Raw genomic sequence first — 25,372 nt, 5'->3', positions numbered from 1 at the left:
AACTGGTATTCCACTCATGACTGTACTTGTATTTACTCCCTGTCTCTCTTAGTAACAAAAACAGTGCATTGTACATTCAGCACATGCAATGGACTCTGTGAAGTCTGAGACAGAAGTACTTTTAACATTAAAATTCAAAGTTTTCCATATCTGTCCACAAGAGGTTTTATTGCCAATATCATACACCAAACATTGATCCTTCTGGGAATAATTAAGTGCAGTAGCATTTCTATAGCTTTTTATTGCTTGCTGCTGCAAAAGGATTTTGCACCAAATCCATTTTCTCTGAACAATTTAATCCAACTGCATTCCTGTTCAAAAATGCTGGGGAGATAGTAATGCCTCCCACCCAGTGAAAATGAACCAACAGTGTCAGAGGAAGATGGGGGAAGAAACAGAGTGCTGCATTCTCGGTCTAATTTCATTTATGGGATGTGGTCAGCAATTATTGCCCTTCCACAATTACTCTTGAGAAGGTTCTTTCTAGAACTACAGCATTTGGTCTAGGTACATTAACAGTGTTATAAGGAAGGAAGTGCCTTACAGTGCAAAGAAGGGACACTGATATTGTTCCATGTCGTGTTGTGTGACTTGGAAGGGTGGTGTTCACATGCATCTGTCGTTTTTGTCCTTCTAGGTTGTCAATTTGGCACATGAAGCTGAAGATACCCTGGCAAATTGCTGGAAAGCAGCTTATAGTTGGTGGACACCTGCTGCTGGGGAATGCTATTCGTGGAGTTTGTGAATGTTCAGGGTGATGGATGGGGTATCAGTCATGGACACTGCTTTGTCCTCAATGTTATCTTATGTTTTCTTGTATGTTACTAGAGCTGTACTTATCCAGGTGAGTACAAAGTATTCCATCGCACTTCCTGTTTGTTCACTAAAAACGGTGGAAAGGGTGTGGGAAGTTAGGTGGTGAATAGCTGCCATGGAAAATCCAGTTTCTGACCTTCTCTTGAATCGAAAGTTTATGTATGGCAGGTCCACTAAAGTTTCTGATCAATGATGACCACCAGATATTTATGATAGGAAAATCAACAAAAGTAATGTGATTCGTTTGTTACTGGTAGTAGTTTATAAAATAATATTATTTTAAAATAAAATAATGAGGGGTATAGATAAGCTGAATGGCAAGTGTCTTTTCCATAGGATGGGGAATTTCAAGACTGGGGGAATATTTTTAAAGTGAGGGGAGTGAGACTAGTTTAGTCTAGCATTATGGTTGGCATGGACTGGTTGGACTGAAGGTTCAGTTTCCACAAGTTTAGACTTCAAGGAAAGATCATTTTCTCTTGAGGATGGTCATTGCCTGGCATTTGTGCTGTACAATGTTACTTGTCCTTTATCAGTTGAGTTACAATGTGCTGAGGACATGTTGCCTTTAACCTAGACTGTGAAAGTATCTGAGGACTTTTGACTGAAAGTGAACTAAGGTGGTAGTGTGGTACCAAGTCAATGATTTTGACAGTGGTCCAACTAAGTGTCATTCTTTGAGGAGGCAACAAGCAGAATACATAAAGGGGAAGTGCTGGATATAATATGTTTGGATTTTCAGAAGTAATTTGATAAGGTGCCACAAAATATGATACTCAATAAGATAAGAATCACTGGTATTCCAGGTTGTATAATAGCATGGATAGGGGGTTGGCTAATTAATAGAAGATAGACAGAAGAGAGTTAGGATATTTTTTCTGAGGCAACCTCTAACTAGTGAAATGCCACAAGACCAGTCCTGGGCCACAATTATTTACAACATATAAATGACTTGGATGAGGCAAGTGAATGTATTATAGCCAAGTTTGCAGATGACACAAAAATAAATGGAGAGGTATGGACGTATGAAGAAATGAGGATGATACAAAGAGTCTGCAGAGTGATATTCACAGGTTAAATGCAACTTTGCAGATGGAATACAATGTTTGAAAACCTAAGGTCATGAACTTTGACCGGAAGAATAAAGGAGCAGACTATTATTTAAATACAGGAAGATTGCAGAAAGCTACATTGCAAATGAATTTAGGAGTCCTCATAACTAAATCACAAAAAAAGGTAGTGTACAATTTCAGCAGGTAATAAAGAAGGCAAATGAATGTGGTCCTTTATTTCAAAGGTTATGTTATATAAAAATAGTGAAATCTTGTTAAAACTATACAAGGCATTAGTCAGATTACAGCTAGAATACTATGAACAGTTTAGGGAAATATATACTGACATTGGATACAGTCTAGAGAAGGACCACTAGTCTGATTCCAGGTTTGGAGGGATGGTTTTACAAGGAGAGGTTGAATAATTTGGAGCTTTCGTCATTGGAGTTGAGAGGATTGAGAGGCAATCTTATTAAAACATGCAGATTCTTACTATACTTGACTGGTTAGATGTGGAAAAGTTGTTGGGAAAGTCTAGAACCGGGGGCATCAACTCACAATCGGAAGTCACCTTTTTAAGACAGAGATAAGAAGGAAATTTGTAGCATTCTGTATCATAGAGGGTTGTTGAGGCTGTGTTGTTAAGTATAGTCAAGGCTGAGATAGATTTTTAGTCAGAAATGATTATGGAGAAAAGGCAGGAAAGTGGAGTAGAGGATTTTCAGTTCAATCATGAACTCACTGAATGGAGCAGCAGACACAAAGATCTGATTGGCCTGCTTCTGCTCCTATATCTTATTGTCAGAGTGCAGGTTATTGCTAAGTGTCATGTGGCAGTACTGTTCATTGGACAGTTTGAATCTTTGCTGCTTTTTTGGACTGGATATACCCTTGAGTAGTTCCCATTGCTGCAGCTGTATGCAACAGTTTGGCTACTGGGGAGACAGTTTTGGAGAACAAGTCTTCAGCACGTAAATAGGATGTTGTCTGGGCTCCTACGCTTTGATATCTCCAGTACATTCAATTGTTTTGTTAATATCTTGTAAAATGAATGGAATTGACTATTGACTAGCTCTGGTAAAAATAGCATCTTTAAAAGATAAAGGTGGATCATCTAATCAAAAGTACTGGCTCAAGATGGTTGCAAGTGCTTCAGCAGTATCTTTTATACTTATATGCTTATCTTCCCAATCATTCTGGATGGGGATATAAATGGAACTCCATCCTTTCTTTTGTTGTTTTATCATCCATGACTATTTGTGAACAAATAAGGCAACTCTTGATCTGATCTATTAGATGTAGGATTACTTAACACCCCCTATAGCATACTGCAAATGCCATTTAGTGTGCATGTAGTTCTGTGCTATAGATTTGTTGTGGTAACACCTGATTTTCAAATGCATGGTGCTGACCCTCTGTTGCTCTTCTACACCCTTTATTGAGCCACAGTTGATCCCCCGACATGATGGTGGTAAGAGACTGAGCGATATGACAAGCCCCAATTCACAAAGGTTACTCATTGAAGGTTACTGCTGCTCACGGTCCATAGAACCCCTTGGACGCCTGGTTTTGAACTCTTAGATCTGTTCTGAATGTAACCCATTTAATTTGTGCCATCTGACAGGAGGTACAGATGAAACTTAATTTCCACAAATACTGTGCAGTGATCACTCCTTTTCAAGCCTAGGTACATTGCTATTTTGCCAAGGTCCTTGAAATAGCCAGCCCAAGTGGCCACCATAAAGCAAGTGCTACCTAAACTCTATCCCATGCAATCATATACCAGTTAACTTCTCTTAAAAACAGTGACATTCCGGTATGTTTCCAATGTTCCCATCTGAGATCTGACAGCAAGAGTCTGTACGTTATTGAAAATGAGTTAAATTGTGTTCTGACCTAAACATTTATGTATCCATAAAGGTCATTGGATATTGGTCAGAGATTTAAACAACAGACTATTTTCTACTAAGGCTCACTAAATGCATTTCTCACTGTCAATTTGGATGAACGCAGTTGGCTTAGCAAAGATTGATGCAAAACCCAGTTCATACTGCATTGCTCAGTGGAGTAGCTTAAAAGGCGCAAAGGAATACTGAATAAAACTTACAGTTCTCTGCAACTTGATGATCTTTTTATGCTGAAAAGTTCTATGATGTTATATAATATCAAATAACTGACATTTCCAAACCCATAAAATGCAGTTTATGAGTTTATCTGTAGCCCGATATCCTTGTGTATTATTTAGTCAACCCAAAGTAATTCAAAATTGCATTTTTATCCATGTATAGTTCTTCAGCGGTGGTTAATTTCAGGTATTTCCATTCATCATCATAAATTAGTCTGTTAGCGGAACAAATGAAAAGCAGTCACTGATTACCTTCATCAGTACAATTTTATGCTAAACTAAAAGAATATTTTTGCATTTCAGCAATGTTTTTCTCTGTGCCTACCCAATTGCTGCATTAGCCTGATTATCTTTCACAGTTCATGCTTCTAAACAGAATAGTTGAGAGCAGTGATTATGTTGCAAGCACCATAGGTTCCTTTAAAGGGTTATTCTTACTTAAAATGCTAAATCTGCAAAATGATAAACAAGCATTTTCACTGCTTAGTAAAGGTTCTGGACAGATTATATATGGAGCTGGTAAAATTATTTTTTTTGGAAGGTTTTACTCTTGGCTCATTATCCTGTAATAGATATACATTAACACATATTACACTGGAGCAAACTAGAACTGGCTCAATAGTTTGTATGAAATAACCACATATTGTTAATGAGGAACTCTCCATGGAAATTATATATTTGCGAATGATACATTTAAAGAATGTGATTCATCTTTAAATGAGGGGTGTTGTGGTGCGACGGTAACATACCTCCCTCTGTGTTGAAACATCCAGGTTCAAGTCCCATTTGTCATGGAGGTGTATCATAATGTCTAGGGACAGTTTGATTTAAAAAAAAATACTTCTCTACTGATGTGGTGGACCATGCTATATTCCTGAGGAACAAATATGTGGTTGAACTTTATATGAAGTGTTTACTGGATGTAAGGTGTAACTGTCTGATCTGACGGCAGCTCATCTCTTTGGTAGTCAGACATTATTTTAACGCATCTGATAAGGGGCCAGTATGAAGCACATTCTGACAGGCAAGTTGCTGACCTGGAGGGGGAAATTGTTGCGATGTTTGATTGATGATTTTGCAATGGCAGCTTGGAGAAGGAACAGATTATTGTTGCTGAAAAAATAGTAGTCACACCCAAAGCAGCAGGCTGGGTGGATATTGATTGCAAAGAGTCTCATTAGCTAACACCACTAAAAATAGCAGTGCCAAACCTCACAGCGTTGAATGAAGCTTTTATTGAACACTCAAAACAATTATCTCCCACAGTTTACTGAGTAGAAGTGAGTGGAACAGATAAGAATAATGTTAAGATCTTCACAGAATATTAATTATTTATTAGACCCTTCTTGCTCACAATAGGAGTTCTGGCTCTCTAAACTAAGATCTGCCCAAAAATTAGAAAGAGTGGATAATCAAAGAACAGTCAGTATTTCGATTTTCTGTGAAATATGGTTTTTGTTTAGGCATAAATGGTGGTGTAAAGAAATAATATTGCCACATATTTTCCTCTTTCCTATAGCTTTTCCTGTGATGCTTTTCTATTCTTTGATCTGTCTCAGTTTGGTCAATGATGATAATGTATAGTCCATGGGAATTAACAGGCACCTGCATCTCACCTGTGTGTTCTGTGTGTCTGAATAATCAGGGATTGAGCTTTGAGTGCTCTCATGGTCATCTGCTGAAAGTTCATGGAGGATTTACAGAAAACCCAGATAAACCATGGAAAGGTTGTCAATGTCATCCCTCAGGGATTTCTGTTGGTTATCAATCAAATCTATGGTGCACAATCAAGAGGATCTTAGTGCATAGAAAATGCTTTTGTTTCAACTGAGTTTTAATGGATGGTACTCTTATCTCTGACTCAGCAGATCGAGTCTCCCTATTCCAACACAAGAATCTTCAGACAATGTGGCTTACGCATCCATGCTGTCTAAGGTAGATGCTGAACTGCCAGAAGTTTCAGACAAGGTGTTAAACTGATCCTATCAGAAGCCACTATGAATGTGGATGTAAAAGATTCCATTATATTACTGCAAAGAGTTCCTGCCTAACAGTTATTCCTCAGGCAACAACAATAAAACATATTATCTGGTCATTATTGCATCACTGTCTGTGGAATCTTGTAAATTGGCTGCAAACATTCCTAAAATACCACAAAATTTATTCATTGGTTATAATATGTTTTGGGATATGCTGCAAACATAAAAGGTGCCATGCAATTTAATTGTTTCACTTCTAAGGTCTTTTGTCCAAGGTGTCTCCATAATCAACACTGAACATGTCCATTCATCCAAGTCCTTGCTGTGATCCCTGTGTAGGCATTGCAAATACTGTGTGGATATGATCAGAAATGAGATTTGGCGATGACACAAAAATAGGTCTGAAAGTAACTGGGAAGAGGACATAAGATGTCTGAAAAGGCATATAAATAAAGTGAGTGGGTAGAAATTTGGCTGATGGAGTGTCATGTGAAAAACGTGAACTTTTTCACTTTAATGGAAAGAATAGAAGGGACAATATTGCAGAACTGTATATTACAGAAAGATCTGACTGTCCTAATAAGAAGTTAGCACGTAGGTACAGCAAATTATCAGGAAGGTAAATGGAAAGTTGTTGTTATTTGTAAGGAAGATCAAGTATAATTGGAGGTAATTTTTTGGTACAGTTGAATGGGGCATAAGTGAGATCACATCTGCAGTATTCTGTATGGTTTTGGTTTTCTTACTTAAGAAAGGATATAACTGCAGAGATGAGGAAGATTTTCTTCTCTCATAAGGTTGTAAGTCTGTAGAATTATTTACTGCAAAGGGCTGTTGAGTTTGAGTCATTAAGTTTTTTCAAGGCTAAGATAGATTTTTAATCAGTAAGGGAATCAAGGATTGTGGGGAAAAGGCAGGAAACTGGACTTTAGGTATATCAAATCAGCTGTGGTCTCAGTTAATGGCAAAGCAGATTTGATGGGTTTCTGTTCCTATGTCTGTATATTCTTACAGAGAAGGTTCATTAAACTGATTCCTGGGATTAACGGGTTATGATAGGAGCAGAGGTTGAACAGGTTGGGCCTGAATCCATTGAAGTGTAGATGTGTGGAAGAATACAGCGGATTTTAATGAAGCATGTGATCATTTGGAACTTGACAGGATAGATGCTAATAGATTATTTCCCCATATTGGAGAGATTAGAACTATAGGGACAGCTTTCAAAAAAAAGGGGTCTTCCACTGAAGACAGAGATAAGTAGATATTTTCTTATCCCTCCAAGGGTCATTATTAGTTAGAATTCTCTTCGCAAGCAGTACAGGCTAGATCACTGAATACTTTAAAGGTCAAGTTAAATCAACTCCCTTGTTAACAGAGATTCTAAGATTATACAGGGCAGACAGAAAAATGGAGTTGAGGTCACAATCAGGTCAGTCACTATCTTAACAGATGGTGGGGCAGGTCTGATGAGCTGAATGGCCTACCCCCACTGCTAATTTGTACTTATGAATTGAACCATCTAGCACAAAGCACAAATCAAACATGTAAACTTTGTAGTCTGTTTGGCTGGAACGAAAAATATACATTGTTTAAGTATTTTTAATGACCACCAGTTCAGTGTTTATTTATTCACTGAGTCACATAATCCTCAACAACAAATTATGATGTTTTTGATTCTATAAAGTAAACATTTGCTTATAGTGGAACAAAAATGAAAAATGGAAGATATACTAAGATTTCATTAATAGAATCTTTCTCAATTTGCTGCTCCTTCCTCGGTGTTTCTGTCTTCAATGGCTATCTTATTGTAATTATATTAAACTTTACTGGATCTAATTTATTTTTTAATCCATCACTGTGACCATCTGCTGCTAATTTGTGACACACAAAAATTAGCCTTTATCAGTGACAAGTGCTGAGAATTGAATGAAAAATCATTAAATCACATTAACTGAGCGTGTACATTTATATTGTAATATTTCAATTCTTGATTATTTAGATTGTCCTTTAACTCGTTAAATTAACTAATCCCTTGTGGCAAAAACCATTTAAACAAATTTTAGCTAGAGGAAGTAAATTCTGTAGATAAAGTGATCCAATATGTGGAATTAATAAGAGCTAAAATGAAACAGATGAGATTTGAAATCTGATGATAAAACTTGGTTAAAAACTCTGTTTATAATACGTGCCAAAATATCTATTAAAAAACGTATATATTTAGAAGAAATTTGTTGATATTTTTATCAAATTCTCTCTCTCTCAATGGAGACTGTCTATTTTTCACATAGATGGATAAGAATGTCAAATCACAGGATAAAGATAAGTAATTTGATCAAACAATGCTTGATTTCTGCATTAACTGTCCCTCGTATATTTGGCTAGAAGTGAACTGCTTGACATAGCAGTGTAGGAAAAATAGTCCTGCAGGACTAATAGCTGAAACAGATTCTTTGTTTGTGCCAACTGATTTCATCTGCAATTAGTTTGTAGCCTCCAAGTTAAGCTTTTGAATTCACTTGACTCAATGTGAAGCCCAGAGGACCATCAGTGCTCCAAACAATACTGTGTTTAAAGGAAGCTCGCCAAAGTCACCACTTCCAACCACATGCAAATCCTAACTATCATTCCTCTCTTGTCCTTCTCCCCAATCTCCACAGCTTCTGTCCTTCTAACTCCACTTCCCCATACTTCTCTCTTGTCACACAATCCCTGATCTTTGTTCACCTAACCCCACTGTAAGAACATTCAAGGTGATGATACAAGTGCAAGAAGTGGAATTAGTGTAGATAGGTGAGTACAGACTCAAAAAGCTGAAGGACCTCTCTGTGCTGTATGATTCTTTACTAGTTTGCAGCACTGCTCTGGGAGCTGCTGCCAAGTTAACAGTGGCTCAACTTCACAGTCTTTCATCCCAGCTGACTTTTTTATGCTGTGATGACTATGATGCAATGAAATGCCTCAGACGTCAACAGTTGCACAGCATGGGCCAGTGTACCCTCACCCTGTCTGTCTCAAAAATGGTCAAACGTGAATTTCCAGGCTGTAAAGTTAAGGCATAGAACAGCTGTGATCCACCAAAATGGAAAAACAGGCTCTCTGGCACTAATGATCTTCCATTGTGCTATGTCAGAAACATGATATTGCCTACAAATAATGAATTACATTTTATAAGCTATCCAAATAAAAACAATGCAAGTGTTTGTATTTTAGATAAGCAATGTATGAGAACTTTGATAGGAAGAAAAATACAATCCTTTTTTACAAAACAAAATTACATGGTGAAGGACTAGAGATGGAGAAATAACAAAATGAAAGGAATTATTTGTAAAGTACTTTTATTCATCTTTCCAAATTAAAACAACTTATTTACTGAAATAAAAGAAAGAACAGCAAATGTTGGAGATCTGAAACAAAAACATAAATTGCTGGAAAAGAAGTGATGAAGAGACACCAGAATCAAAGTGTTAACTTTGTTTTCTTTCCATGGATGTTGCCAAACCTGCTGAGTTTTGCCAGCAATTTCTGTTTTTATTTCAACTTCTTAACTGGCCAGTTGGTAAAAGTGAATTTTGAAGCCTTCTGTGTATTTGATAAGAAAGGAAAGCTCACTTTAATTTAGCATCTTTTGTGATATTAGAACATCCTACAGTTTACAGTTTACAACGTTTTACAGCTAATTAGTTACTTCTGAAATTTAGCCTTTGTTGTAATTTAGGAAACCTAGCAGCCATTTTATCCACAGTAAACCAACACAAAGAGTAATGTCATAGAAACCTGATAATCTGTTTTGGCAATATTCAGTTAAGGATTTGCATTGGGCAGGAATTATTCTCTGACTCTTCTTTTACATTAATTTGATAAGATCAGATGTCACGTGACACCAGGTTACAGTCCAACAGGTTTACTTGAAATCACAAGCTTTCAGACTGCCTGTCCTTCGTCAGGTAAAATGGTTTAACAGGGCAATCAGAGCCTTGATTTAACAGTCAAATTGGAAGACAAGTCTGTTGAAAATTCAGCATTTGCTCAATAATGCACTGAAGCCTTAGCACGGATTTTTGTGTTCAAGTTCTTCAATAGCACTTGACCTATAACCTTTCAAAATGAAAATAAGAGTGCTAATAACTTGGCCAGGTTTAGGGCTTCTTATCGAAGGAAAGATATGCTAACATTGAAGGCAGTGCAGAAAATGTTCACTAGACTTCCATCAGGTATGGAGGGACTATCTTAAAAGGAGGGGTAGAGTAGATTGGGCACCTACTCATTAAAATACAGAAGAATGCGAATCAACCTTGTTGAAACATACAAGGTTATTAGAGGTCTTGACAGGGTAGATGTGGAAAGTTTGTTTCCCCTTATGAGAGAGCCAAGGACCAAGGAGCACAATTTCAGAATAAGGGGATCACACAGAGATGAGGATGAATTTCTTCTCCCAAAACATTGTGAATTCATGGCATTCCTCAGCACAGCTGTTGAGGATAGGCCATTAAATATATTTTTCCAGAACAATAAGTTGACCCTTACTAAATATTGCAGAGTGCACTCTCCATGGTCCAGGGCTATGTGCTGAGGGATGCATTAAATCTTGGGGCAGCTGCCACCAAGGTACATTGGGGAAAGATCACTGTTTGAGGTCTTTCCACTGAAGTTAAATTGGGGGGTCTATTCTGTTATTGGACCTTCCAAGTACCTCATTTGCACGTAAATATAATCTTATACAAGTAAGAGATGCTTTTGATTTGTTTGTTGGGAAGAGTCAAACTCTAATGTTTGTGGGTTTTCTTCATATGCTACTGTACAGAACCAAACTGCATTTGTGACTATGTGTGTGTGTTATAAAAAAGATACTTTTTATGAATAAAGTATACTTTTGAAATTAAAAATTACGGTATATTCAAGGCCAAGATAGACAGATTTTTAATACATTTGGGTATTGAGGGTTTTCGGGAAAAGGCAGGAAAGTGAAGTTGAGAATTATGAGTTCATCCATAATCTTACAGAACAGCGGAGCAGATTGACTAGGTTGAATGGCCTTCTTCTGCTTCTATGTCAATGGTCTAATACAAGTTATTGAAGCATCAAATCAAATAGTTTTAGCGAGTTTAAATGAACATTTTGCACAAATCATAAATGGACTCATTGCTAATATAACATCAGTTTCAACCCATTGGACCTAGAAAGTTTATACATTTGAAAAGTCATTGATGATTGCAAACAAATACAAGTATTTGGATTCACATCATTTTTCTCAACTATGATTATTAAGGTCAAAAGTCACACAACACCATGTCATAGTCCAATCGGTTTATTTAAAATCACAAGCTTTCGGAGTGCTGCCCCTTCATTAGGTGAAGTCCATGTCACCTGAAGGTGTGCAGAAAGCTTGTGGTTTCAAATATACCTGTTGGACCATAACCTGATGTCTTGTGACTTTTGACCTTGTCCACCTGAGTCCAAAACCGGCACCTCCACATTATGACTTTTAAGGTTATAACTGTATAAAAGTAATAAAAATTCCAGGAAACAAAAAGTTTTCTTCAATATCTCATGTTTGAATTTTATCGACATGACTAAATAAAAATGTATCAGAGAAGCGCTCATATTAATATAGAAGATGGTAAACTCTCAGTCTCGTTGCTATACTTCATGAAATCTTACAAGAAAATCTGAGCATCCAGTTGCTGTGGTAACTGGCAAGGTTGATTGAACTATTATCTAAAGCGTATAATTCCCTAAAATACAGCACCAGACAGTACACCCCCTCTTAATAAAAGCGAGTCAACATAGGCATGAGTTATTTCCTGCAGTGTTTTCTTAACTTTAACAGAAATATTTCAGCTCTTTTCACGTGTTTTGTAATGTTTGAAATTTAATTGTTCAAAAGGATTAACATTTCCTTCTCTTTGCAATCAGTAAAGCAGATTGTTCTCTTTATTCTTTGAAATTTCACAACACTCCCTTCTCCTTTTCTAAAAGCCATAATTCATTTTTGGTGTTGTTTCCCAGGCAGTGGCAACTACACACCTAGTTTGCCCAATTTTGTATAACTAGGCAACAATGACTTTGGACGCATTAGACCAAGCTCCTGAATTGAGTGAACAATAGAAGGTAATTGTTGATACAGGCATTAGTCCATGCTCTGGGAAAAAGTTGTAATGACTTTAATTTCAATTTCAGTGGAACTGAATAGCAAGGTCAAATAAACATACATTGGTTATTGCACAAATCCTCTAAATAGCATTGAAACGTAAGATTAAAGTTGAATATGCAAAACCTGCAATGCAAAAAGCAAATTGTCTGTTCTGAATCGAATGAGTAAATCAAATGAGAATTTAACAATAAAATATAACTTTGGAATAATCTTTTCAGCAATTGACACTGAAGAAAATTTGCTATCTATTACCTGTCAGTTTCTTACCCAAAAGGTTTGCTTCTGAAAATGAACAATTGGAGGGTTAGAGGAGGGTATACTTAATCTGGTCATAAATGCTAGGGTCTGCCTGCTGCAATGTTCAGGTGTGTCTACAAATGCGCACATTACACACTTGACTGAAACAAGAGGCAGCCTGTATAATATATCCCAATGTATTAATGGAGTTTTACATAAGCTACAAACAGATGGAACATGCAATGTGCAAACTCCTGAGCATTATCATGTTAAGTCATCTAATCTGGTGGAACAAAGTTGGATTTCATTCAACGTAAGGCCTGGATAATTTAGGGCCAATTTGTTCTCCACCATTTCCCTCTGTCATGTAGCAAGCTGTCCAAAGTTGTCAGTTTTGAGTCATTCCAACTTTCAATGCCATGTAAGATGGTTGATAACATTGAGTGAAGCATTGCACACCCCAGCCTGCTTTCCTTTCCAACAAAGTCACAGGAGAGAAAGATCACTGGAATATGTTGAATGTGAAAAGGAATGGGTTCAGAAAATGGTGCTTTCCCCATGCATCACCCTCATGATTGAATAAACTATTCATAGCTCAATTAACTCCACAAAGAATAGCCCTTGAACAGATACAGAAAAAAGAATGATCACATTTATATCCACTCACTGCAAGAAACAAAAGCTAAATCATGAAACATGTTCAAAACAGTGCTGACTTCAAGGGATAGTGGGCTAAGTGCAGCAAAATGGTGTTAAGATTTGTGATCAGCCATGATCTAATTGAATAGTGGAACAGGCTGAATGGAATGAATGTCCAACTCCTGCACTCCTACAACACCTAAGAACATTACTTACCTTAAAAATTTACAGCTAAACTCAGAGTAACATTTTAGGCTTGTGGTTCCTAATTTATCCTGTTTCCCTTGGTCTTCTAAATTGATGCCTACCTCACCTCTGGATACTGAATTACCAAGAGGAATTTGCAAAAATCTTTCAGACATTTGACCTGAGTGGATATGTAACGTTATATATAACGTTAAAAGGCATCACAGGATCATACCCAACCCTATACCCAAACATTCACATAAGAATTGTTTCCACAGGAGCAAAATGTTATCGTTCAGCCAGCAAATTAATTCAAATTCACTGGATAAAATTGAGGAGCAGTGTCCCTCCTTATTAAACAGGAGTAAAAAATACTAGCCTGATTCTTCCATTTTAACCTATTTTTACCAGCTGCTTAATAAGGAGCAGAAATCTGCACCAACTGCAGTGAGTGGCCTTCCTGCAATTTCCTCATCATAGCTTAAGACTCTTAGGCTAACTAAAGTATTACTTCTGCTGCTTCTGTGTTAATATGCCTTACTATTTCTCATCCGTGTGTCACTTCTCTCAAGCCTTACATTTATTATTGTTTAAGCCCCTTTGGTTATGATGGATTGTTGTAATACAAAAAAAGGTTTCAAGAGCATGATGCAATATGTAAATCTTATTTTTATATTGCAAGACTGGCCTTATAAGATTTTTGTACTTGTTAGTGGTGCTGGTAGAACCAGCAAATGCCAACCAAAAGAAAGCTTTCTTTATTAGGTATGGCAGAGCATTTTTAATTCTAACTGACCTGGCAGACATTTCACAGCTCAGTGGCTGCTCCTAGCATCCACTCAGTATTCAATAATACCTCTATTTCTTTTATTTCTGCTGCATGCTGGCATCATTGGGAGGCCTGTTGCATTTTCTAGTCATGTTCACTGTTATGTGAAGTAGCAATTTCACAAAAATTGAGAGAATAAATCATTCCCCAACCCACCCCTGCTTTCCTTCTTTACTTGCTAATTCAGTCTAGCCTTTTCAAGTTTATTGTCAGGCAAGTGTTTTGCAAAACGTACCAACGACCTGAGATTAATGAATCAAAATGGACATGTCACCGATGGCTTCACTTCTAATCTAATTATAATCGTACCAGTTCAACTCTGTTTGCAATGAAAAATGTCCCTGGTTTTCTGAATGCTTTACAGAATGGCACGAGTTTACCTCACTGCTGAGTCATTGATGTTTGTGAAAGTTAGCCAGAGATAAAAAATATTAATTTTTGTTTCTGTTTCGGTCGGGACTAACTTATTGTTGCTATTAACGTAACCATGATGGTAAGAAATATGCAATTTACATCTTGATGTTATAAAAATTTGCACCATGATCCTATGGTTTCTTGAGGCCTGCTGACAACTCTCTGTGTCTCGCTGAAAGATTCTTTTACAGCTCAAAGCAAAGGAAAATTGATGCTATTGCTATTCATAAGAAAAAAAAAGCAACACTGAGTTATTCTTAGTGAAAACATCAAACTTATACAGTTCTGGCATATCTTCATTTGCTTGCAAATTTTTCAACATTCACTTCAGAGAGGAAGTATTATTATACTGCATTGTAGGCTAAAACCTGCTTCAGCAGAGTGTCTTGTAATGAGAGGATGACCAAAGAGATACCTGTGTCATAACACATTAACACCAAAGTTAATGTTGCTAATTTAATTGGCTTCCTCCACCCCTGCAGCTGTTCACAAAATTCACATTTATGTCATCTGTTAACTTTCATACAATTATAAACAACATTAATCATAATTCATTTTGGCAATTGCTCAGAAATAACATTTACTTTTGACTCATAAATTAATCAGTTCAACCCCAATCCATAAACTGGAGCACATAGCCTAATCTGACATCTCACAAGAAGCACTGAGGGTATGCTGCACTGTTCAAAGTTGTTAAGTTTTTGATCCAAATTTAAACCAAGGTCTTCTCAGGTACACATAAAACGACCCAAGGCATGATTCAGATAATTGCTGGATGGTTCTCCTTATGTCTGGGTCAAAATTTATCTCTTAACTAACATAACCAGAAGAAACAATCTGTTTATTTATCTCATTGCTCTTTCTGGGAAATTGCAGCATGCAAATTGAGTACTACATTTCAACCAAAGAGTGAATTAACCTTCAAGAATGTGTAGAGCTGGATGAACACAGCAGGCCAAGCAGCATCAGAGGAGCAGGAAAGCTGACGTTTCGGGCCTAGACCCTTCTTCAGAAAAATTTGAAAAATTTCAAAAAAATGTTCATCCAGTTCGACACCTTGTTATCTCAGATTCGCCAGCATTTGCAGTTCCTACTATCTCTAACCTTCAAGAATGTGTCAGTTTGGGCCGGGTGTCATGGAGATATGTTAATAATCTGAATCTCAACCCCAAGCTGGTGATGTCTGAGGCTAGGTGGCTACCCGTCCACAATCACAAAGGCTGTCTTGGAGCAAATTAAAACTGAGGGCGGCATTAGCTACATTAATGTAAAACTTCCAATCCGACTGGATGAGAGCCTTGTAGCACTTGCATTTGCTAATGGAAACCAGTGGTGGAAAAACAAGCAGTCCCAAATACAGAGGATCCCAGACTGACAGGTATGTCTGTGGTTTGGGGTCATGCTGAGGAAGGTGAATGGGGAATGTGAGGGCTGGGTTCAAGAAACTAAATGGTAGGGATTGACGAGGGTGCAGAGGTGTAAAGGTAAAGTGCGGAGGGGAAGGGGGTGATAATCTTGGGGATTGCCTCCAATGGGTTGAGGGACCCTCACAGCAGGTCACTCCAATACCTTGCCTGGCATAAATACCTGCAGCTACAGGTGCTAGGCTTCCCACAGGGTGTACGTATTATCCCATCAAAGAGAATATAGTGGCAGAGGTGGGATAAGACTGTTATGTTGTCATAAATGGCCATGTAACAACCTCAATAGATGGACCATCCACTGTGGCACCCGTGAAACTTCAGACAGGTCAGGCATGATTAGGTAGATACACAAAGGCAATCCGTTTGATCTCATTTGTCCCAGCATCTGCAGATAAACTACCAGGAAGTGTATAACAGCAATGTCTGTAGAGGCAAATCAGGAAAATGGTGGAATACCACACTTCTTGCAGATGGTGGAATGGCAATTTAAATACTAAGTGCCTCATAACTATCAATCATTTTGAATTTCACACCGGTGAGCCATGCTTCCAGGCTTTGGAAAATACTGTGGCTAAAGGGAGGTGAAGACTGCTGGATCCAGGAAGTCTTTCCACCTATCAACTGAATCCAGCTCACCTCACATCACTCCACTTGGGTGCCCTCTAATAGATCTAAGTCATCAACTCCCTCTACACACCATAGCTGTTCTCCCCAACCTTCCAATCTCCTGTATGATCTCACCCCTTTCAACTTCTGCTCTGCTCTGGCTCTGACTCTGAACCTCCCTGTAGATTCCAGAACCTGACTGACATTTACTCCCGTATCCACAATGTTGCGTCTGGCTCTGATCTTGTCTTCAGATTCCAATACCTTTCCCCACCACATCTTCAGCTTCAGCTTCAGCTTCCCTGGCATTGTTTTCAGTCTCTAATCACCCACATCTGGCCTCTCCAATGTTGTTTGCAAACTCTGATCATTTTCCACCTTCTTGATATCTTCCAGCTCAGTATTCTGATCTTCTTTCCTCAATGCTCCCTGATTCCTGTCTCCCATCCGAGTCTTCACTCCCTGTCTGAAGCTTTTTGCAAAAAATCTTTCTGCCATGTCTCTCAATTCAGTTGGCTGCAGTGAAAAAACGTAGGTGAAATTGGCAATCAGAATCTGCCATGAAATCAACAGGGCCTGAGATTGCTATTGAGTTTACCAAATTCAATTAACAACACATCATGCCAAATATCTCTCCTTGACTCTGGGTTAGTACTGATCTCTGTTTCAAAATACTTTGTACTGTTTTCATTTGTTCAAGAGTGTGAGCATAACTGATTGGCCAGTATTCGTTGTCTATCTCTCACTGCCTTGAAAAATACAGGAATGTCTATCTCTAATTGCCTCGAAAAAGGCAGGAGTGAACTGCAAACTTGAACTGCTGCAGTTGTTGGGGTGAAGGAAAACCCACAGTGTTATGATGAAGGAAGTTCCAGCATTTTGACCTAGTGATAGTGAAGGCACGGCAATATAATTCCAAGTTGAGATGGTGTGTGGATCGAGGGGAACTTGCAGATGCTGTTGTTGCTATGCATCTGCTGCCCTTGTCATTCTTAGAGGTCACAGGTTTGGTAGATGGTGCAAGAGAATATTGATGAGTTACAGCAGTGCAAAATAACACATTGCACATCAATGCTAGAGGGAATGAATGTTGTAGGTGGTAGATTTGATGCTAATCAAGGGGACTGCTGTGTTCTGGATCATGTCATGCTTCTTGAGGGCTGTTAGAGTGGCATCTATCGAGGCATGTGGAAAGTACAATATCAAGAAGGTATGATTTTGTGCATATGATTATGCTTGGCTGTTACTTGACTGGCCTGAGACAGTTTGTCCAAGTTTGGCACATGTCCCCAGATGTTTGTAAGTAGGACTTTGTACTAGTTTGATACAAGTGAATGGCTCTCTTGGCCATTTCAGAGGCCAAATAAGAGTCAACTATGTTGCTGGGTTTGAAGTCACATGTTGAACAAACCAGGTAAGGACAAGACATTTCCTTCTCTAAACAACATCAGTGTGACAAGAGACAGCTGTCATAAGGTTACCAACAGGCTGTGATTTAAGTCCAGATTTTATTAAATTAAAATTTCACCATTTGCTGTCTTGGAATCAAACCCATTTTCCCCGAGCATTAGCCTGGGGTTCTGGATTACTGGTCCAGTGACACTACCGTAACACTGTTGCCTCCTCCTTATGTGATAGCTGTGAGAATCTTTGGAGCAGACTCAGTCTGTGAAAGGTACTCATAAAGATTATTTTTTTCTGTGAAATTTACGAAAAACAACTTTTTTAACGTATAAAAAGGACTGTTATTGATTAATTTTGAGAAGGTTTCATGCTCAACAGCGAAAATTGCAAAAGAAAACCATGATTTTGTGGATATATGTACATTTTTCTTTAAAATAACTTGGCAGACATCAATGTTGCAGAACTGGACATTATTGTTCATCTTAATAATCAATGGCAGAATTAAAATATCATCTTTATTTGGCTGGCAGCAGGATAAATCTTCATCAACGCTATCCTATGCTCAGCCCTGAGCCACTGACTTGCACAAGACGTCCCTTTACAGCACTCGGGTGACTTTCAATTTCTCCCACCATTGCTCATGGAACAGTCTCTCAGATAGACTGCCAATTTAGTGTCAATTATTAAAGAATTGTTGACATTCTTTGTGATATATTCTTTTCCCCACAGGAGCTGATTAATGCTGAACAAATTAATGTTAATTAGGAATTACAAGCCAAAAAGTAAAGGTGGTTTCTATCCTATGCCTGAATATGCAAATGTGTGCTTTATAAGTATTGCTGGTGTGAAATTAGTCACTCACAATGTTATTAAAATATGTACTTAATAATTAATGTGTTGGTTAATACAAGCTGTGTAATTTAGTGACACCCACATATGAAAGAAATTTTTTCAGAACAATTAAAATATTATTTAACAGGTGTGGTATCAAGATGCACTTAGATATATGTCCTGAATCTCTGATATATTGGCATGTTAAAAATATAGTATTTAGCTTTTGTCTTTCATTTTTGAAATGTTTTAATGTTTTGTTGTCATGTTACCATTGTCTGGTAATTCATTTAAAAAAATCCATATACACATGCATTTTTTATACTTATTAAATCTTTCCATCTCATGCTCAGACAATTTGTCCAGATTAACAGCACATTTGTGCTCATTATATCTGGTCTGAAGCTGTCCAAAACAATTTCACATTGTGTCTGTAGAATAAATTGAGAGCAGAAGCATTCGTGCTAACTTATTGGGTTAGAAATAAACCCTGGTCACTCTCAGGAGTAGGCAGTGTTCTCATCTATTGCAGCATCTCTTCCTCCTCAAGGACAACAAAAAAGATTTCCATCAAGATCTGCTTGGCAGGAGTAAAATTCATGTTTACCACTTCAATTTGACAGGCTAATCAAATGGTTGTACAATTATACATCATTGCATTTATCTTTTTCTGGTGTGGTAGGCAATTTACTTCTGTTTCATAGGAATTGTAGGAGCAAACTTTATTGTACGATAAAGACAAAACTTATATTTGGAAAGGAATGACATTTCAAGCTGCAGAATTAAATAAAATACAACTAATTCTACAATAACCTGAGAAATTAGTTTAGTATGAGTGGAATTACTTTGTAAGATATAGTAAAACTCTCTTGAGACAATTTAAAAATAATTGTCATTGATTTTGGACAACTAACTCAGAGTAACAGAGAATATTAGTGTGCCTCAGTGCTCATACTAATCATAATCATGTCATTACTGAGCCTAGAGATTAAACTATGCCATGCCTGTTTTCCTCAAAATTTACAAATACAATAGATTTCTACATAGGTAAAATATTTGTATGCACATTTCATGCTAGAATAAATGTATGTACCATTTTGGAGAAATTTTCTGTGTCGATGCTCAAGCATTGCATTTGAAACAGGCCTTAGGTCGTTTTTCAATTAGGGACACTAAGTTCTTTAGAACTTTTTGACAGAATTCATTTGTGAATTACTGCACTTTGTTGTTTGTATGTATTCTCAATGTTTCGCAGCTAAACCAGACTGTCCTTCTAAATGTAATCATTAAAGATTTCACTTGCCTTATTTTAGAGATTGATCACTAAGTTTTTTGACCTGCTAGTTGCTATGAGTTACCCTACTCCCACGTTCTGCAACTCAGAGGGTGTCAGTGATGACCAATTTTGGTCTTCCTGGGACTGGCACTCACAGAAAATTAAAACAGTTGACCAATTTTGTTTGGTCTTCCCATTTGTTTTCTTGAATGCCAGCTGCTTGAGAATCAAGTCTTAATTTGGACACAAACCAATTTCTAACCACACTTGCTCTGAATTATGAATGCATGTGACATTAAAAGTGGAATTGAATGTCCCATAAAATCAAGAAAATACACAACCAAAATTTAAGAAAACATTTTTGATGCTTTCAAGTTTTGGAAAATTATGTTAATTATTCCTTTAATCTACATAGCACATATTAAAGAAAACATCATTAAGAATGGTCAGAGTCATAGAGTCATCAGGTCGTTCAGCACAGAAAAAGGCCCTTTGACCCAACATTCCGTGATGGTCAAAAACAACCACTTAACTATTGTAATTGCATTTCCCAGCACTTGACCTGTAGCCTTGTATGTTTTGACATCACAAGTGCACATCTAAATACTCCTTAAAAGTTATGAGGGTCTCTGCCTCTACCACGTTTACAGGCAGTGTTCTAGATTCCCACCACCCTCTGGGTGAAAACATTTTTCCTTACATCTTCTAAACCGTCTTCCTCTGCCTTAAATCAAAAACCCCTGCTCATTGATCCTTTCATCAAGAGAAAATTTTCTTCCTGTCTACCCTACCTATGCCCCTCATAACTTTATACATTTCAATCATGTTCCCTTTCAATCTCCTCTGTTGTATGGAAAGAAACCCCAGTCTGTCCAATCTCTCTTCATAACTTAACTCTCTAGCCCAGTAAACATCCCAGTAAATCTCTATTGCACCGATTCCAGTGTTATCACATCCCTCCTACAATGTGATTTCTAGAACTGCACACAATAAGATTGTGGCCTAACCAACATTTTATCCAGTTCCATCATAACCACCCTACTCTTCAACTTTTTGCTTTAGCTAATAAAGGCAAGTATCCCACATGCCTTCTTAGCCGCTTTATCCACCTGTCCTAATACCTTAAGATGCTGGTGGATATGCATAACAAACTCCCTCTGAACCTCTGTGCTTCCCACGGTCCTACCATCCGTCATCTATTCCCTTGCCTTGTTGGTCCTGACTAAGTGCATCCCCTTACAGAAATCCAGATTGATTTCTATTTGTCACTGATGAGCCCGTCTCACCATCCTGTCTCTATCCTCCCATATCTAAAGTTATCCTCCTCACTATTTATCACCAAACCAATTTTTGTAAGATCTGTGGACTTACTTATCAACCTACATTCAAAACTAAATCATTTATACGAACCACACACAGTAAGGGCCCCAACACTGACCCTGTCGGACCCCACTGGACACAGATTTCCAGTTGGAAAAACACCCTTTAATCATTATCCCTGCTTCCTGCTACTCAACCAATTGTAGATCCAATTTGCCAAATTTCCTTGGATTCCATGGGCTCCTGGTTTTGCTATCAATCTCCCTTTGGGGTCTGGTCAAAAGTCTCGTTTAAGTTCAGGTAAACTGCATCAAAAATATTGCCCTGACTGACTGCTAGTTTCCTAGTTTATCTGCTACTCCCTTCTTAAATCATGACACCAAACTGGCTGTCCTCCAGTCCTCCAGCATCTCTCCTGTGGCTAGAGAAGAACTGAAAACTGTTGCAAGCTCTTCCTCCCTTACCTCACTCAGCAACCTGGGATACATTTCATCCAGCCCTGGAGATTTATCTACTTTTAAGCCTGCTCGACCACTCAGGTCCTCCACACTGTTCTGCTTTTTTTTTTGTCTGTATCACAGACTTACTCCCTGATTTATACGCCAATATCATACCTTCACTTGAAAACACTGACCCAAAATATTCATTTAACACCCTACCTACATCCTCTGGCTCCAAATACAAATTAACACTGTGCTTAATAGACCCTACTCTTTCCCTCATTATTCCTTTACCCTTAATATACCACTTTAATAATTTAGGAGTTTTCTGTATCATACCTGCCAGTATCTTTTCATGTGCCCTTTTTAGCTCTCCTACTCTCTTTTTTACATTCCCTCTTGCAAATTCTATACTCCTCTAATATTTCTGCCGCTTTGAGCCCTTGGTGTCTGCCATAAACCTCCCTTTTTTCTTATTCCAATGTTGTGTGTCCTTTAACATCTACTGTTCAGAGGATTTGGTAATTCAATCCTTTTTCTTTCCAGGTAGATGTGGCTCTGTACTTTTCATATTTCCTTTTTGAATGCATCCCACTGTTCTGAGACAGATTTACCTGAAGGTATCTGCTCCCAGTGTGCTCTGGCCAAAGCATATCTGATTTTATTAAAATCAGCTTTCTCCCAGTTGAGAACTTTACTTTCTGGCCCATCCTTCTTTTCCATTACAACCTTGTATCTAATGGAGTTATGATTACTGCCTACAAAATGCTCCCCCATTGATATTTCAATCACTTGAGCAACTTTGTTACTTAAATTAAGTCCATGACCATCTACTTCTTCTAGGACCTTCTGCATAACGGCTTAAAATGCTGTCCTGGAGTATTTTATGAATTCTGCTGCCTCTAAATCTTTCACAATACACTAACCCAGTTAATGCTGGAGAAGTCAAAATCTCCAATGGGTATTATCCTATTACTTTTACATTTCCTTGAATTTTACCTACATATCTGCTCTTCTATTTCACTTAAACTGTAATGGGACTTATAGTACACTCTCAGTAATGTGACTGCTTCTTTTTGGTTTTTAAGTTCTACCTAAATGGTTTCATTAGAGGACCCTTCCAAGTTGTCATCCGTCCTTGCTGTTGCATTAGATTCCTTGATCAATATTGCAACTCACTCAGATGTAGCATCGGAAGTAATCCAGAGATTACTCCCTTTTGGGTTCTGTTATTTAATCTACTTCCTAGTTCCCTAAATTCTGCTTTCAAGACCTCATCCCCTTTTCTATCTATATACTGTCCATTTGCCCACCCAGTTCATAATGTCCTACAGCCTTTTAGTGACATCCCTGACCCTGGCGCTAAGGAGGCAATGCACCATCTTGGAGACTCTTTTGCAGCTGCAGAAATGCCTACTTGTTCCCCATACAATTAGATCCATCTACTTTTACAGATCTGCTCTTCTTTATCCTTCAATCTTGCACAGCATGGTGCCATGGCATTGACTGGAATTGCTTTGCAGAAATGTAGGAATGTACAGGATCAAGAAACTGTCTTGTAATGCAATGGTTTACATCATACATCTGGTAAGGACAATGCTGATTCTCTGTACCCAGCTGAGAACAATGCTTTCCCTAATGGAAAGTAAAATCTGACAATAATATATTGGGTGATGAGTGAACTTTGTGAATCTGACCTGGATCACTGCCTACACATCTGAGAAGATTGTAGTTTGCACAATTAAAATCCGATGCATGGAATCAACTTAGTGAAAGGAAATTGCTGCTGGCAGTATTTGGAATCACTGTCTACAAGCCCTTCACAGCAAATAGATTAATTGCAAAATGGTGTCATTGTTGTTACATGGGTTGATTTAGCAGTTAATTTGTGCAGAACAAAGACTAACAAGCACCAAAACTAGTAACACCATGAGAATTCTCCCGTTCATTTTCAAGTTGCACCATAGGTTCTTTTACCCGAACATTTGGAGAGGACCTTGGTTTAACATTTCATCTGGAATCTGTTCATCCAACCACATTAAATTGGTCAATAGGTGCTTTAAAGTAATACACAAAAGAACTGAAAACAAACAAAATACACCATAAGGAGTTCCATCCGCAGTTGACAGAATATACTTACCAGATTAAAGTGAGCCAATCCTTTTACTGATGAATAGATTGACATGAGAACAATCTTGAAGGGCAAATGCAGTTGTAATAAATGTTAATACACAGAGAAACCTGTACATTTTGGAATTCGAAAAGAAGGTGAAAAAGACCAACTTGTTCCCATGCTGTGGCATTTATTGGTGCATTTTCTATACTACAGGTACTAAGTTGGCAGTTTCAAAGCAGCCTTACATTTTACATTTCTAATAAAAACAGAACAATTGGCCTTTTCCATCCGATGCTCTGCTTAAAGCAGCCTGGCCAACTGGCGTTTTTTTAGATACTCATATTGATTACTTCATATCCTAAATGACCTTTCCATTTGTGAAAACACTGCTGATACTAAACCTTCCATTATTCTTTAGAAAAGGTGGACAGTTTATGTACAATAATAAGATTGCAATTAGATTCTTGGATTTGCATATTTATCTTGAGATTGTATTAGAGGTTAAAATTAACTTTCAAATGCCGGCATCCTTCCATCTGTGTAGCTTAAGTGTATGATGATTATGTTGGTAAATTAAAATTGATGAAGCATTTATAACAAAAAAGTTGAGATCCTATTACTGAAATAATGATTCCAAAAATGTTTGAAATTTGAGTTTGTAGTTTTGTTAAGTCATTACTGTGTGTCAATGCAACAATATAATTTAGATGAAGCTCTAATGATATAATTACACTTTATAACGATTTAACTGGGAATAACGCCAAATGTTTGACAGCTTTAATTGGAATATCTTGCAAATAACTATGAATGCTATAAACTCTCCTTTGATGAGACCCGTCCACCTACAATCTACTGATCGCTTCAGGCAAAATTTGCACATTGAGAATGGTTGTTGGAACAGAAGAAAGGTCAAGCTATTATGAAATTAATTTGTACACAAAAAGGATTGCAATATTAAAAAGATTGCAGCTACATCATCAGTGTAGCAACATTTAATTATGGTCTTATTAACAACAAGAATGTTGTTATATTCGTGTACTACGTTAGTTTTTGCACAACCATATAATTCTGTTACTGACCTGCTGCTGCTGTGTGTCTTCTGCTGAATTCTCTTTTAACTTCATCCTGGTTTAGATTATCTTCCAAACACTGGGAACTAAAAAATAGTATGAAAGATTGCAATTATGAAATGTATTCCCAATTCTACATAAGAATACAGACTATAAAAGTAATAAAAGCACAAGTAGGCTATTCAGCCCCTTGAACTAGTCTTGTCATTGCTTTCTATCACGGCTTGACCATTTGCCTTAACAGAATCTTCTTGTACTATCTCTATATCCAGTAATTCCTTTAGCATCTAAAAAGTTGATTATTCTACATCTGTGAAATATTTAACAACAAAACATGCACAATTCTCTGGAATAAAAAGATCCCACAAAATCCAAAATCATTTGAACAATCAAGTTTACTTTAATTTAAATCGCTGACCGCTTAGTCCAACACTTCAACCCTTAATTTTAAACATCC

At 37.5% G+C, this 25,372-nt stretch overlaps 1 protein-coding gene across 1 annotated transcript in view; it reads right to left on the bottom strand.

The window, feature by feature from the left end:
• Positions 1-25,372, bottom strand: part of LOC109914840 (protocadherin beta-15-like) — a 137,513-nt gene that overhangs the window by 83,487 nt on the left and 28,654 nt on the right. Inside the window, exon 3 of the mRNA XM_048603774.1 lies at positions 24,925-25,001. Coding sequence (XP_048459731.1) covers positions 24,925-25,001 — 77 coding nt within the window. The remainder of the gene's footprint in view (positions 1-24,924; positions 25,002-25,372) is intronic.

Source organism: Rhincodon typus, chromosome 12, assembly GCF_021869965.1.
Source record: "Rhincodon typus isolate 14 chromosome 12, sRhiTyp1.1, whole genome shotgun sequence".
Lineage (NCBI taxonomy): Eukaryota > Metazoa > Chordata > Chondrichthyes > Orectolobiformes > Rhincodontidae > Rhincodon > Rhincodon typus.
This window is presented reverse-complemented; position numbering and strand designations above follow the sequence as displayed.